The sequence below is a fragment of the Hypanus sabinus genome, chromosome 12, assembly GCF_030144855.1.
Source record: "Hypanus sabinus isolate sHypSab1 chromosome 12, sHypSab1.hap1, whole genome shotgun sequence".
Classification (NCBI taxonomy): domain Eukaryota; kingdom Metazoa; phylum Chordata; class Chondrichthyes; order Myliobatiformes; family Dasyatidae; genus Hypanus; species Hypanus sabinus.
Window position 1 is genome coordinate 34567239 of NC_082717.1, and position 16799 is coordinate 34584037.

At 37.1% G+C, this 16799-nt stretch overlaps 1 protein-coding gene across 1 annotated transcript in view; it reads left to right on the forward strand.

Moving 5' to 3' along the window:
• The window catches only part of socs5a (suppressor of cytokine signaling 5a), a 60421-nt gene extending 43852 nt beyond the window's left edge, over positions 1-16569 (forward strand). The window contains exon 2 of the mRNA XM_059985748.1: positions 9766-16569. Within this exon, the coding sequence (XP_059841731.1) occupies positions 9781-11394 (1614 nt within the window). The 5' untranslated portion in view covers positions 9766-9780 and the 3' untranslated portion in view covers positions 11395-16569. The remainder of the gene's footprint in view (positions 1-9765) is intronic.
• The last annotated feature ends 230 nt before the right edge of the window (positions 16570-16799 follow it).

Genomic DNA, 16799 nt, shown 5'->3' on the forward strand with positions numbered 1-16799 from the left:
CGTTATCCTTTAAAATTGTTTCGATCGTTGGCCGACTGTAGCCTAACACTTTTCCAATGACCAATGACATTTCACCTCTTTCCAAATGCTTTATTGTTTCCACTTTATTTTCAATCACGATCACTTCCCATCAATGGAATAGAAACACTGCGGGCGATGGGTCCTAAGGACCACCACATTGAGACAGGCTAAATGGGACAAGTGGGGGCTGTGCTGGGTTTGGGTATTTGATCATCCACAATACTCCACATGGGAATTTAAACTGGAGGTGGTAGTGGTTTTTTTTTTTTGAGATCGAGTTGCAAGCTCGAAATCAACGCAACACAGATGGTACGGGAGTCATTGGGTCAACATCAACCCAGCACGGGAACAGTCTTATCACTGGATCGAACTCGGGAAACTCTGTTCTCCAGCCCCGGCACTGATCTCACTGCGCCACCAGCCGACCAGAATGGGGGAGGGCGGGCGGGGTCAGGGTGAATCATACTGAGAAAAATTTAAGCCAAATACAAAGTTAAATACTCAGTGTCAACGGCAACGACTTAAAATCGCGGACGTCGTCACGATCGGACTTAAAATGGCAGACAACGTTCTCCTTCCTCGGTTCGTAAGTACGAGTTGTCTGTAAGTCGGACGTTCGTAACTTGGGGACTACCTGTAGTGAGTGTATGGAATGGCCTGCCGGCAGCAGTGTTGGAGGCGGAAACGATAGGGTCTTTTAAGAGACTCCTGGATGGCTACATGGAACTTAGAAAAATAGAGGGCTGTGAATAAAGCCTAGGTAGTTTTAAGGTAGGGACATGTTTGGCACAGCTTTGTGGGCTGAAGGGCCTGTATTGTGCTGTATGTTCTATGTTTCTAACTTAAGTATATAGCATCTTTCATGAGCTCTACTATGAATTTCTCCTGCTGCAACACTCTGGAATTACCTAGTAAATGAACTTTGGGTATGTTCTTTTCATAATTCTGTTAAATCTTACAGTTCTATGACTTTTCAAGTTAACGTGATGTGCGTAATTGAAATTAATTTTTTTAGGAAAGAGGTATAAAGACATTGAATCATTCTTTGAGGTATTGAACCACCTTTTTTTAAATGCTGGTTATTCTGATTTCTGCTATAATTTAAAGCTGTGAATCAGCAATCAAATTTAGATTGTTTTATAAATACATTGTCAGCACGAGCAGTGCAGGAAACATTATTTGATCATTTTTAACCTAATTGTGAATTAAATTAAATAATTTGGCTACTTGATTTTATTTAAATATTGGTTCATTTATTTTGGAAAAATAATAGCAGTAAGACTGTTCCTAGGATCTGTTTCGTGCTTTAGGATTTTCAAGAAAAGCTAGTGTTTTCAATGCAATCAAGGTTTGTTTCTTTTTTCCCTATTTTTCGAACACTTACTTAAGAGAACTGGCATGTCTTGTACTGGAAGCCATAAGTTAAACTGGCTGTTGAACAGGTTATAAAAAGCTAGTGTGGACTTTTAAATCCTGCATTCTTAACCAATGAGCCTAATTGACTTGAGGTTTTAGCCATAATAGCAAATTTTAAATGATTGAAGTCATGTTCCAGGAAGCATTCCATAATGATGCAATCTTATTAATGCACAGGGAACCAAATTTTAATATATCAATACAATACAGAAACATGCCCTTCAGTCCACTGAGCCTAAGCCCACCTGTAATCACTCAGAATTTAGCAGTTTTATAAAAAAAAAATTCTTACCACGTACTCACCAACTCCAACCTCTCTCATTTACATGCCAAGAACAATTCGTAGTTTTCATTTAACCTACCAGTAGATGTCTTTGAGATGTGGAAAGAAACTGGAGCAACCAGAGGAAATGCATGTGGTCATGGGGATAACATGCAAACACCATATAGACAGCAGCTGAAGTCAGGCTTATTGAACCAGCGTCTTTCAGCACTCTGATGCAGCAGTTTTATCAGCTGTGCCACTATGCTGCCCAAATTGATCTGGGTTAGGTAGTTTGTTTGTGATAAGACTGAAGGATATATCCCACAATGATCCTTTCTCAGTCTCAACTATTGACTAATAACCACATGGATGACTAACACAGAACCAGTTTGACACTGCAGATTGATAGGACAAAAAATTGCAGATTTTAGTGGGTGAAATAAACATGAATTTCAGTCTGGGCCTGTGTTTGGTCTTTAATTTTTAATGGTAAAAAGACATAGAAGTTTTAAATGGTATAACCAAGGAAATATAAATTATTTCCTAATAGAGTTTGTCTTTGATCCATCAGTAAAGTGGTAATGCAGTAGAGCACTTGCATCATAAGACAGTTCAGCAGAGACATTGTGGTTTTTTGAAAGGGGAATTGTATGACGTATTTCTGAAAGTTCTTTGAAGGATATACTATGGATGAATACATTATTATAGTATACCTGGATTTTCAGAAGGAATTTAATAAAACATTTGGTTGTTGCACAAGATGAGCATGCATGGTGTTGAGTATAAAATAGTGACATGGATAGGGGATTGACTAATTAGCAGAAAATTGTGCAGGGATAACGGAGTCATTTTCGGATTAGCTAGGGATCAAATGTACACCAGCCCTATTTGCTGATTAAACTATTCTTGGCGTTTTTGCAGGGTCTGCAGAGGGATAAAATCGGCTAACTACGTGGTTAAGAAGTTAACACATTGATCATTATATGGGAAAATGAGGTCATCCACATTGGACGAATAAATGAGGAAGTAGTGTGATACAGCAAATTGTTGTGGGACCAAAGTAAACACATTTGGCAGGCAGTTACAATTTGGAAAGTAATGCAATTTGTATAGAGCAGGCAAGATTTGAATTTGCTTGGCAGGGTACTGATGACACATTATGTGCTTTGGAGGTGGGCAAATTAGATTCACCATGGTGTTCCTCAGATAAAAGGCCACATTTTACGCTGCATTCCTTCCCCAATTGTCTCTTAGACCATCTACTTCTATAACATTTGATCAATTCCACACTTATTCTAAGTACAGCTGCAGTTCTCCATGGTTATGTCATCTTCAATTATTATAACATTTTTTTACTAGCCCCTCATTCTGCACTTTAAACTTAAATACTGCTTCCTAATTTGTGCAGTTCTTTTATCTGTCCCAGTGTTATAGTGAAGTACATTCCTAAAATCAGTCTTACTTTTGTTTTCAAGTGCCTTCTTGGTCTTTCCCCACTATTTCTCAAATCCTTTCCAACTTTGGGATGTTGGCAGTCTAATTCTGGCTGCTTGATTTCCAATTTTAATCTCCTTTATTGCAAGCTATCATTTTTTTCTTGATAGCACTGAAGAACCCTAAAGGTACTGTCTAATTATTACCAATATATTTAGCTTCTCTAATACAGTTGCAATAATGTATGTAATCTGTAGGATTGTGCTACATTTACTAACAATGGCTGTTGCAAGATAGGGTGCCACAGCAAGGTGCACCTGGCTTTTCAGCTCAGGATGTTTGAGCATTCACCCTGGCATGTGCTGAGTCTGGTTGAACAGGAGGCCATATGTATAGTTGACAACACCTGTGATTCTCCATGAGCTGTTGGCCAAGGCAAATACGTGTAGATTCACTATTTGCCCTTTTTCTGTTTAGGGTCTTCTAACAGACTCCTGGATAGGTACATGAAGCTTAGAGAAATAGAGGGCTGTGGGTAACCCTACGTAATTTCTAAAGTAAGTACATGTTTGGCACAGCGTTGTGGGCAGAAGGCCCTGTATTGTGCTATAGGTTTTCCTTTTCTGTGTTCTAATGCTGGCTGTACTCCAGTGGATCATGTGAGATTTAACCACACTTGATTTTCAACTCTAAAATACTTGTGCTGGATGTCAACTAATCCTAATCTCATTGATATTTTGTGCAATAGTGGAGCTATGAAGTGTAAGTCTGTTAGCTTTGTGGATTGGCCTACAAGCAGTTTTAGGTTTGGGGATTTCTGGGAGTAATGGATAAGGAAGCAAGTTAGCTTCTCAGTGATTTCCCCCACTTTTCCCCTCACCCACAGATGCTGCTTGACCTTATGACTTCCGCCAACAGATTGTTTGTTATATTAGAATGCAACCTTGCTTCTGGGAGCTTTGGACGTGAATGCTGTTGAAGCGCACAGATGGGAGCTGAACCTGACTCTTCAAAACCATAGAAGACGCTATGGTTTTGACAACTTTGATATCTGTCACATTTTGTTAATTTCTTTGAGTCATGTGCATACTACATAGAAATGTTGCATTTGGCTCACCATGTCCACACCGATACATGAGTGCCTATCTATATTAATCCCAACTTCTCACACTTGGTCTGTAGGCTTCAATTGCCATCAATTTACTTGCTTGCCTTGTGTACCACAAGTGCAGTTAATGGCTCTGCTTCTGCCACTCCCTCCCACAGTGCATTCCAGATACTTGCCATGTACTGGGTGAAAGGCTCCTGTGGCATTTAATAACTTTTGTATTTGAAAAGCTAGATCCTTGTCCCTCTCCATTTGCGTTAGCCTACAGGAATATCATTCCAATCAGAAAGGATGCACTTTGTCCTCTTTTGGCTCTTTTCCATTTGAATGTCCTATTTGGCTTCCTGTCTGAATTTGCTTGCCATTGGTTAGTAATGTGAAATTGCTGGAAAGCTTTACAAAATTTGTGTTTCTCATTGCTATGTGTTATTATCTCTTTTATTTTGTGAAAGTCACTGAAAAATCTAACTTTGAATCAGTGATAATCCTTAAGCTTTTATAATGTGTTTCTCTGGAGTAAAAGAAAAGCTTGGTGTTATTCAGCTGCACAAGTTGACACTTCAAATGCAAAGTTGAGGTGAAAGAGACAAAATTTTACAGCAGTAGAATACTCAACTGTGGTCCTTATTTAGTGTTGTTTGCACTATCATCAGTGCATCTCAAATCACATACTGCATCTTGAATGTGTCACTAAGCAACACTTGATTGTAGCCTTTATCTTACTTTTACTGTGATTAAAGGCTAAGTTTCAGGCAGATTGAAGTCATCTCTCTAATGAGTTGATCTTCCAGCAGCAGTTGTATCCCTGGAATAGTCTATAAATAAGAGTCTTTGTGTTGCAGCTGCATGGGGGAAACCTCTACAAGAACCATCTACAAGCTTCCAGATCTTTACAAATGTGTTGTCCATGAAAAGATGGGTACTTGTCTTATTTGCATCATGACTATCACGAGCAGCATTGGTCTAGAGGAAGACTCCACCATTACAGGAAGGATCCCTCTCACAGCGAGCCAAGCAGGGTCTTGGATAATGTAACATTCTGCCAGACTTAGACATGGATAAACTGCTTGAGAAACCCATCCCATAGGATCCCCCATGTCCCTCTCCTGCAAGGCCTGCAAGATGTTCTGGGCTGACCATTACCTGTCAATTGGTTAAAGACTTTTTATTTTTGTAGAAACTGTTCTACACAGCACAGGTAGTGAGTCAGGGTCTTACCAAAAAAAATAGTGCAATCCATACTTTGCGACATGGAGAAAGGTAGAGCTACTCAGAGCCACTGCCCATAGTGACACTTGGTGCTTGTGTACTTCAGTTCTATACACAGCAGTGTAGCCATCTGTACAGGTGACACTCTGGATGAGGATGAAGTTCATTATATTTCTCCCCCTTGTCCTTTGGAGAGTATACATTGTGACCTGACAGACATGATCCATTCTTGTCTCCAAATGAAATGGAAGATGACTTAAGTGATGACATGACTCAGAAGTGGGGTGTTGGCCGTAACTGCAACATATGGTGGTCAGGTTGTCCCTTACCATTAAGAGGTACTGTACCTGTATTCCGAATTTGTTTTCCTTGACTATGTTCCAGCCAATGTTTGACAGGTGTTGCATTTCCTCTGAAGTTGAGACTTGGGGTTGGGTCCGGTGTAACCATGTCTCAAAGGGTGCATTATTTAAGGAGAAAAGTAATGTTGATATTTTGAAGGAGAATGTATTGAAATGTTTGCATTGAAGAAAAAGAAAGATGTGTATGGATTATATTTGTATAATTGTATATTTTGAAACTGGCAATAGTATTTTCTGCTTGCTGTCTGCATTTTTCTGATCCTCCATTTCAGTTTGTGTGCTGCATATCTTTTGTACTCAATAATAGTAGTAATGAATCCTTGCTCCAGTCTCATATACTTAATTGACCTGCACTAATGATGTGGTTAAATAATAATGTAGCCTGCAAGCATAAGTCTTTCCTTTTGTGATGGAGTTGGCTATCATGTTCTTAGCTTGTCCTAATATGCATTTCATTGGTCTTCCAGTAAGTGGAATTGAGCATTAAGTTCACATCAGTGTAAAATTAAGTAGTTGGCTTGGTTTGCCTTGCAGAAAATTGATCAAGTTTCATTCCACGTTTTGCCTTTGGCTGTCTTAGTTCTTCATGTAGTTTATAGAACTATGCAACTTTGACCCAAATAGCAGGTTCATTTTATTGTGTCTGGGTTTCTTGCTTTGAAACTGCCTGCATTTTATTTTACAGCTCAACCTTTATTCTCAGCCTTTCTACCTGATTTTTTTGAGCTGATGCAGAAATTTGGACTTCTTTCTTAATCCTTTTTTGGTCTTGTAATTGGTCTGAACTACTGTATATCAAGCTTGTAGCACTTTCCTACCCTCATTTCTAACTCGTCCAATCCTATATTGGACTTATGAAAAGATTACAAAGCAAAGTGTATAAAAAAGGACTTATTTCCTAATTCTTTTCAATCATATAATTAACCTGTAATACCATTCATCAAGCTTACAACACCATTTCCTGCCCCCAAAAGGTTGAAAGCTTCAGATCAAAGTACGTATGTCACCTTGAGATTCATTTTCTGCTGGTTTTATGGGAAAATAGATGCAATAGATTTTATGAATAACTATAAATAACAGATTGGCAAATAGCTTATGTGCAAAGACAAATCATGCAAGTAATAAAAAGTAAATAATACTGAGAGCATGAGTGGCTGAGTCCTTGAAATTAAGTCTATAGGTTGTGGAGTCATTTCAGTGTTGAGCTGAGTGAAGTTGTCCTTGCCGGTTCAGGAGCTTGATGGCTGTAGGGTAATAACTATTCTGAATCTGGCGGTACCCAAGGCATCTATACCTCCTGTCCAGTGGCAGTAGCAAGGAGAACATGTCCTGGATGAAGGGGAGTCTTTGGATGCTGCTTTCTTGTGGCTGCACCCATTGTAAATGTGCTCAATGATAGACCCTGTTTTTCCAAGGAAAAGTACAGACCGCCAGCTAATGTACTAAATCTAATGTGGGAAAAGATGGTTTGTTAGGAAGAATAGGTCTTTTAAATGTTGAACTAATGAATCTGCATACATAAAAGTCTGGGGACATGCAGTTAACAAGTAGAAATTCAAGGGGTATAGGCTAGAAGTTGGTCTGAATGCAGGTTGACAAGTTCTTGGACCACTCTTGGAGTACTATGTGATTTTAGTCACAGATTGTAATTCTGCAATCAGAATCAGGTTTATTTTCACTGGAGTGTAATGAAATTTGTTAACTTCTCGGCAGCATACATGCAATATATGATAATATGGGGAAAATAAATTGGTAAATTGATTACAGCAAGTATATATGTATATTAAATAGATTAAAAATAGTGCAAAACAGAAAGAATGTTGTAAAAAAGTGAAGTAGTGTTCATGGGTTCAATGTCCATTTAGAAATCGGATGGCAGAGGGGAAGAAGCTGTTACTGCATCGCTCGCTGAGTGTGTGCCTTCAGGCTTCTGTACTTCCCTCCTGTTGGTAACAATGAAAAGAAAACATGTTCTCGGTAATGGGTGTCCTTAATAATGGATGCAGTCTTTCTGAGGCACTGCTCCTTAAAGATTTCTTTGATACAATGGAGGTTAGTGCCCAAGATGGAACTGATACTACATAGGATGCAAATTTATGATAGCTATGATACCAATGTAGAGGGGTCTCCCAAATGAAATATTGAAGGTTGACAGGGTTTGAAATGCTGAAAGATTGTTCCCCTAGCTTTACTCATTTTTGTTCTTGTGCATTTCTGAAGGCTGGAAACATTCAGTAAAAGTTTGAGGGATGTTTTTGGTTGAAAAGATGGTCAAAAGATGTAGAGTGTGGATAGTTGAGGTGCATGGTAAGCCACGAGCTTAAGGGATTATATGGCCTTTTCTATTTATTTTGTGCCTTAATATTCAGGCCAAATATTTTTAAAAAATGGATTGAGTTTAATTGAAATAAGTTTTTTTTTACTCAAGAGTTTTCTTAGCTATGCACACCTTTGGTTCATTTGATTATGAATTTTAATGAGACTTCAATTTGTAGCTGTAATTAAGTTCAGAACATCCATTGACATTCAAAAGAGCACTAGCCTTTCGACTAGTTTTGACCAGATTCCAGATGCAATTCTATCATTTGAGTTATCTCTCCAAGAGTGAAAAATCAAGAAATTGGAAATAGGAAATACCAACCAAATATACAGGGTTCCCACTTTATGCAAGGGCTCTATTCCTGATAGCTGTAATCAATTTTTTGTAAGTCAGAAATAAAAAAGAAAATTCTCTCAAATGGTAAATGAATACTGAGTGTAAAATATAGACTAGAGAAGTCAATATAGGTGATAGAAATTGTTGCTAGAAATTTTACTATGACAAATGTTTGCTAGAGTGCAATTTGGGTAGAGCCATAAGGAGAGCTGATCTGTTGATCAGCAAAATTATTGCCGCTGAAGTGTACACTAACAGGAGATGGCTTTGGGTTTGTAACATCCACTTTTAGCTGAAGAATTTGCAGAAGGCATTGAGATTTTCTGTGCGTGCTCTCTACAGTTTCCTGGTGGAGATATTCAAGTATTATTCTTGAGAACAGAAACTAGGAGAATTTGCATAAATTTGCATTTTTAAGGGAGCTGGGGCTTTACTCTTTGGAGAGAAAGAGGATGAGAGGAGACATGATAGAGGTGTACAAAATATTAAGAGGAATAGATAGAGTGGACAGCCAGTGCCTCTTCCCCAGGGCACCACTGCTCAGTACAAGAGGACATAGCTTTAAGGTAAGGGCAGGGAAGTTCAAGTGGGATATCAGAGGAAGTTTTTTCACTCAGAGTGGTTGGTGCATGGAATGCACTGTCTGAGTCAGTGGTGGAGGCAGATAACACTAGTGAAGTTTAAGAGACTACTAGACAGGTATATGGAGGAATTTAAGGTGGAGGGTTATATGGGAGGCAGAGTTTGAGGGTCGGCACAACATTGTGGGCTGAAGGGCCTCTAGTGTGCTGCACTATTCTATGTTTTATGTTTTGTAAATTGGCACTTCCATAGCCTAGTGACCCCTGTGCTAGAAATGCTTGGGTAATGCAGACTGTGGAAAAGCAGAGTTAATATTTCAGGTTGAAGGCTGTTTGTCAGAACCTCCAAGGATCTTGGTCATTCAAGCTTTGTAAAAACTGGAAACAGATTATTCCCATTTTTAATGTGAATCTGCCATTTGTGGCCTCGTGCTCTTATGTTCCTTGATAATTGGCTACTGAACAATGTGATATTGAACAAAAATTTTGGCTCAGACTTTGTATCTTTATGTTGGCATATAGGGAATTCCTTGGGGGCTTGCCATTTCCTTTGATTAATGAAAGCAATGTAATGATAAAATTCAGATATAATTGCTAAATGCACTTGTTTTGATAGTCAAAATGTGATCTCATTTCTGGTAAATTTAAGACGTGTTGGATTAAATGTTTTATTTCTGCACTGACCTTAAATACTATTTCTTGTATCCTTTTAGATACGTACCTAACCTATGGATAAAGTTGGAAAGATGTGGAGCAGTTTGAAGTACCGATGTCAGAATTTTTTTGTTAATGACGGTGGAGGCCCAAATGAAAATGTTCTGAACTGTTCAAGTTGTTCTGTTGGTAAAAGCACAAATGCAAATATCGATGAACTGCCTCAGCAGGAATTAGGAGTTTCAATGAATGGAAATGGAGTTACAACTTTAGTTACAGACACATGTGTGGCCATGGACAGAAGAAATGGAAACTGTGTATCTCACATCCCAGAGGTTGTTGAAGCAGATTTGGATAAAGAAAATGATAATTTGGCTGCTGAATCAGAATCTCACCTTGTTCGAAGAGACTCTTATTCTCGTCATGCTCCTTGGGGAGGGAAGAAGAAACACTCCTGCTCGACAAAAACCCAAATGTCATTTGAAACAGTTAAACGCTTTAGTAGAACAAGATCTGGTTTACAAAGGCGGGAAAGACGATATGGTGTAAGTTCCATCCATGACATGGAGAGTTTGTCTAATCGTGGTATGACACGTCCATCTATACGCCAGCGTTTCCAAGAAACTGTAGGACTCTGTTTTCCATTACGGACACATACTAAACAGCCAAAGAACTTGTTGTCAAGTAGGCGAAAAATTTTGCTGTCTGAACTGATGCTTGAAAAATGTCCTTTTCCCGCTGGATCAGATCTAGCCCAGAAATGGCATCTTATTAAGCAACATACAGCTCCTGTGAGCTCACAGTCAACCTGTTGGCTTGAAACACTTGATCCTACTTTTTCTTCTACAGAAGATGAAGAAGATAGGCTTAGGGAAAGACGAAGGCTTAGTATTGAAGAAGGGGTTGATCCTCCTCCCAATGCCCTTATACACACTTTTGAGGCAACTGCACAAATTAATCAAACATACAAGCTGGGACCAAAGTTAGCACCTGGAATGAGTGAGCTTCCTGGTGACGGTCGTGGAGTGACAAATGGTGACTGGGACTTGGAAGAGGATTCTACTACTCTTTGTCTCCAAGCACGGAAACAGAAAACACGGCAGATGCCAGGAGAAAATATTGGTCTTGCTGCCAGACCTGGGCCCTGGAAAGTTCACACACAAATTGATTACATTCATTGCCTGGTTCCAGATTTGCTTCAGATTACAAGTAACCCTTGTTATTGGGGGGTCATGGATCGTTATGAAGCTGAGGCCCTCCTTGATGGCAAGCCTGAAGGCACATTTCTACTCAGGGACTCAGCACAAGAGGACTACCTCTTCTCAGTGAGCTTCCGTCGTTATAACCGCTCCTTGCATGCCAGGATTGAGCAGTGGAATCACAATTTTAGTTTTGATGCCCATGATCCCTGTGTTTTCCACTCCTCCACAGTAACTGGCCTCCTGGAACATTATAAGGATCCTAGTTCATGCATGTTTTTTGAACCTTTGCTGACTGTTCCACTGACCAGGACTCTTCCCTTCAGCCTGCAGTACATCTGCCGTGCAGCCATTTGTTGTTGTACAACATATGATGGAATAGATGCACTTCCACTTCCCCCACCTCTACAAGAGTATCTGAAAGAGTACCACTATAAACAAAAAGTACGAGTGCGATGGTTAGAACGCGAACCATCAAAGGTTAAATAAGCACTCATCTTTTTTATATATCACTGATATTTCTGACACCTCCTCTTCCCCGGATGTATGGGACTTTATTAAAATTTTGTTCAGAATGAATAAGACTTGAATTAAGTCGCAATACGTGGTTACTCCATTTTGCAACTTCCTTTTAGTGTACTTTGGCACTTTGTGTCTGTAATTTAGTGGATACTGCAGGTCCATATACAGATTAACATGCATGTATTTATTATGTTGACAGTTAGCAATTTTCTAGCTTTGCAGTTGTCTTTGAGGGGTGCGGTCAAAATTAATTTAGAGCAATTATGGAGCTCTCTGCAGAACTGATACAGAAATTATATATTTACTATAAAATCTTTGAAGTAGTGGTGAAATTGAATTTTAAGGAACTGCCATTTGAGATTGAACACCTTTATGTATTTTGGCGTTGAAATTGAATGAATTTGATCAGGCTTTTAAGGATTTTGATTTGGATATCAGAAATGCCTGCTCTATTTTTGCGATAATAAATTCTCTGGGCCATTAAAGATGGTGATTATATGCCTGGTGGTTACAAAATGCAGCTCAAGTATATTATAACCAATGTCTGATCCCTTTTTACCATTTTGAAATCACTTTCAAGCATTTGTTTCTGGAATGCATATGACCGCTTCATGGCATCTCTTCTAATGAAATATTTGATGGCCATGACTAACAAAGTATCATCCCTTGCATTTTCTGAGTGTGATTTTGGTTGTGTAATAAATCTGAATAGTACAGGAAACCCAATTCTGCTTTTAATTAAAATCTGAGAATGCAGTGGAAGATATCTTTAAATTATGTTTAGAAATATAGATAGAGGATACAGGTGGTTTGCTTTTGCTGTCTGAGCAGAAATCTATATTTTTATTCTTCAGAGTAATCATTTTGGAAATTAAGGGTGAAAATTACATCAAGAACATTAAAGTAGATGAAAAGTACATTAGAAAGTTGATTTGACTACCTAGAAAAGTTGGAAGGTAAACAAATAAGCCATAGCACCTTTATTGCAGTTGGGTGCTATGCTAGATTAAGTAATGGAAAAATGAGATTCCTTGGGCGAAAATTCAATAGGAGAGTGCTAACATAGGAAAACCCTTGCTGCTGTGCAAGTTTCTCAAATACATGCTGTTAGTATAATACTGTTAGAGGCATTTTAAAATGGTGCCACTTATTTTCTAATACGTTGGTAACCATTAGATAATTTGGGACCCAAGACCAGCCAAAATTGCATTTTGGTAATTTTAAAAGCATCTAGTTAATATGGGATTTTTGTCATTTAACTTGGCATTGTATGATTGAAAACTAGAATGCTTCCTACCTATTTGGCCTTTGTTTTGATATTCACATATTATCATTAATGGGTCAGTGTCACTTTCACTTTAAATAGTAATGCCACCATCTGAAAGTTTCCTTTTAGTGTTCTATTTTAGTTCCAGAATTCTTAATGTTTTTGAAGCAACACAAGTTTTTAAGTAGCTGCTATACTGATCAGAAGCTCAATAGTTGCTCGATAAAGCTACAGTGTGATCCTCTCTGTGCCAATGTGATCATAGGCAGCTATTGTAACCTTGGCTGTGCAGCTTACTCCTATCCAAATTTAGTTTATTTTTTTCTGTATTAAGATAACTAACAAGCCATGCTGCGTACCTTCTCATTTGACAGAGTAGCTTTTAGCAAGTTAACTTTCTGTTAGAGAAAATAATTAGATAGTTTGTGGAACTGGATTGTTTCTAATGGTCTTTGATTAACAATCTTAGTGCAACCAGGATTTTTTTTTATATAATTGTTTCAAGCACTAAAGGCATTGGAAGGCTAAGCAATTTAATATGTATTGGAAGCCTTAAATTGTTTCCAGATCAACTAAGTGAAGTTATCAAAACTAAGTATAAGCACTTGTTGTATTCCATATTTTAAAGATTAATCTCATTTTACATGAATTGCTTTTATAATGTTAATATTTTTCTATTGTATGCTGTGCAAGCATATCCTGGAAAACCCTTGACCACCCTAACATCCCCTTGGGGTTATTGGATTAATTTTAAGATGTATTGTTAACAGGTGCCGTGAAAGTTAAAACTGCAGCAACTGCTTTCAATTTTAAGCTAATTAGTAAACTTGTAAATACACGTACTTCATATTTGTAAAAATCAATTCTGACTGTTTAGTATAAAGGTCTAATTCTTGTCACACAAGTAGAATGTGTCAGTTTTAATGTCTTATTAAATGTTCAGATGTTGCACATTTAAACTTTAAACATTTGTATCAACTGTCTGGCAACCTTTCAATATTTCATCTCTAATACCTGGTTTTGCTTTCATTTGAGATTTCAGTAAATTATCGGAATAATTAGTATGTCTGCAAGGGCAAGCATCTTTATTCTTTTCTGGCATTGTGCATTCTGAATTGTAGAAATGGTTCAACTGCATCAATTCTTTGATGCAGGCTTCTGAATAGCATTTGTTGCACCTCATTTACAAGTTAGGCATTTTTTTTAAAAAGCAATAATATTTTGGAACAAATATGCCAATAACAAGACTTGTCTTGAAGCTTGAATTACTACATAGCTTGTACCATTTTCCAGTTCAAAAAATTCTCAATTTCTGAATATTTTAATTTGTTTCATTAGGTGTAAAATGGGACTGTAAGAAAAGTTCAAAAGGCATATCAAAGTTAACAATGTTTTTCTTTCCCCAAATTGGTTCTATATATATACAAGGTATTATAAATCTGGCAGAATTTTCTGTTCTCCAGGCTTTTTATTAATAATTGGCTCCCTTTCAAAGCATTGTGCAGAAGTAGGACAATGCCAACTAATGAAGTAAATTTTGCATTATTCACAGAAATGCAGATTGTCTTTTCCAGGAATTTCTTGTGCAATCAGCATTAGATTAATTGGGCATTGATTTCCCAGGCATTTGTGAAATGGTGCTGGTGGAAACAAGTTGCAGAATTTGAGAAGGAAGGCCAGAAAACAATGAACAACAAATACCTGGAACTCATTTGAATGAAAGGCAATATACAATATTTACATTTCAGCTCTACTGGACTCTTGAACCATTTCCACAAATATCTGGTTCCTGCGTTAATCAAATTCAAATTATGAATGATATGGATGTTTAAAAAACATTAAAAAGTTGACAATGGATCTTTCAAAAATCTTTTAATATGTCCAGATTTATAGTTTAATACTCATCTTTGTGGATGTTGAAGAAATTTTAAAAATTTGATCAGTCATAATTTGAGATGGGCTCTAATTTTGCCTTTGCGTACTGAGCTGAGTGTTCTCTGTAATGCGTTAAAGTTCTTCCTTCTAGTCTACCGTCTTTGAGGTGCTTTCACTTTATATTCCTGCATCTCCAAGCTGTTTTGTCCAGAGCAACGACTTGTCAAGGATGCCATCCCAATGAATACAAAAGGTTTAACATTACATTGTACCTGCACAGTATGTGGAAACTGTATATCTACAGCTACATACTAAATTAGATTAGCATCACCAATTCTCAATTTTTATTTTGTAACTTTTTTAAATTTGTGAATTAAAACTGCATTCTATTAATTTAATATTTCTATGGCCTCCAGTTGATAGTTCTTTGAAACCAAACAAAATTGTTTCAGGCTAGGTACTGTTTATGTTAGACCATTTTATCACTGTTTTGCTTGTCTAGATTTTCATAACTGTACTTCATGGATGCAGAAGCAAAATAATTCAAATGGATTTGAATAGGTAATATTGATCAACTATATTGGTTAATTTCCATTAAAAAAAATACCTTCCTTATTTTAAGGATAAAATTGCATCCAGGTTGTAGTGCAAGGAAAAGCTCTTGATTTCCTCATAATTTTCCTCTTGGGCTTGGAATGACGGCAAATATTTTGTTTATTGACATTGTAAGCTTAGAATTTGGGCAGTCTTAGTTCAGTTTCCATAACTGTTCCTAAACTAGTACACAATTTAACAGTAGGGGCACCTTGTTAGGGAATTAGAATTCAGTTCTAATTAATTTAAATCCCAACAAGTATTATGCAATTGGTGCTAGCAAGTTTCATATTCTTTAGTCACTGTTTCAGACCATTAAAGTTGTCCTTTTATACTGGTGAAAGATGCTATCACGGTTGCAACACCTGTCCTAATTATTTTGAACTATTATGTTGATTGTTTTAAAAAATATTTTTCATGATGGATGCTGAGGAGAAGATGTTTTGTTACTCATTGTTTTTGTGCTGTGGACTAGTGACTTTTTATTCTAAAGCACTTTACAAGAGTTTTAAACCTATCAATACTAGATTCATTAATTATTCCTCAGTTTATTTTTCAAATGGGCAAGCTTTTCTTTTTAAAAAAAAAGGCTATAAATACTATGGAGCATTACATTCTTTTGATAGAAGGAACCAAAGCTTAGTGAAGATGTATTTTTTCAGCAAGATGGTGAAAAGGTCCATTTGGGTTGAGCAACAGTTGCTAAATTGTGTACATGTAGTTTTGGCTTTTATCTGTACTGTTAGACTCGAATACCATTTTTTAAGAAAAATTTTCTAAAAAATACAATACATTATAATCGTTGTGAGCACTATGAGCTATGGCGTGGAAAGCCATGTTTGATAGTGCACCTGATTGCTTCTAACTGTCATATATTGCATTAAGGTTCGTCAAATGTGCTGTCGAACAGTATTTTTGCAACTTAGCTGAAAGCTTTTTATTTGCTCAAGTTTTTAACCCCTCATAGATTTGTGCACTTTGAGATTTTTTTTAAAAATCTACTTTTTTTTGTGGGGGATGTTTGTGCGTGCCTATTGGCATATTAAGTGCTTTGATGTAAGCTACTCGCTATAGGTATGTAAAGGTAATTATTGCTGTTTATAACCAAATGTTAGTGTTTATGAATTTAAAACCAACTGACTACATTTTTTCTGAAAGATCCAGCTACATCGCCAATTTTGTAATATGCATTCTGTTATACTCTTAACAAGTAAATGCTTGTTTAGGGTATTGTTTACGTTGCATATAAAATCCTGTATTATCTGTAGAATAATGCTCATTCTGACATGTACAATAGAATTTCAGTTTATTTTGCTATATATTGCATCTATCTTCTCTTCCACCCTGCAGGCTTTTTTGGTGTTCTCTGGCTTCATTGTCTTAATATAGAATAAAGACTACGCACACACTAAGTGCCTTGTCCTTGTCTTTTTTTTAAACCCCCTAATGATTGTAAAATTTTGTAAACTATTTCTAATGTATGTTAAGCATTGTTTCTTGAATCTTGCAAATCACTGGAATTTTTTTTTTTGCTTGTTACCTGTTTTTTAAATGTAACAAACATATCAATTTGCAAATACCAGTGGAAGAATTGGCTGATGACAAAAGAATCATAAGTTAAATCTAAAGTAAGGGA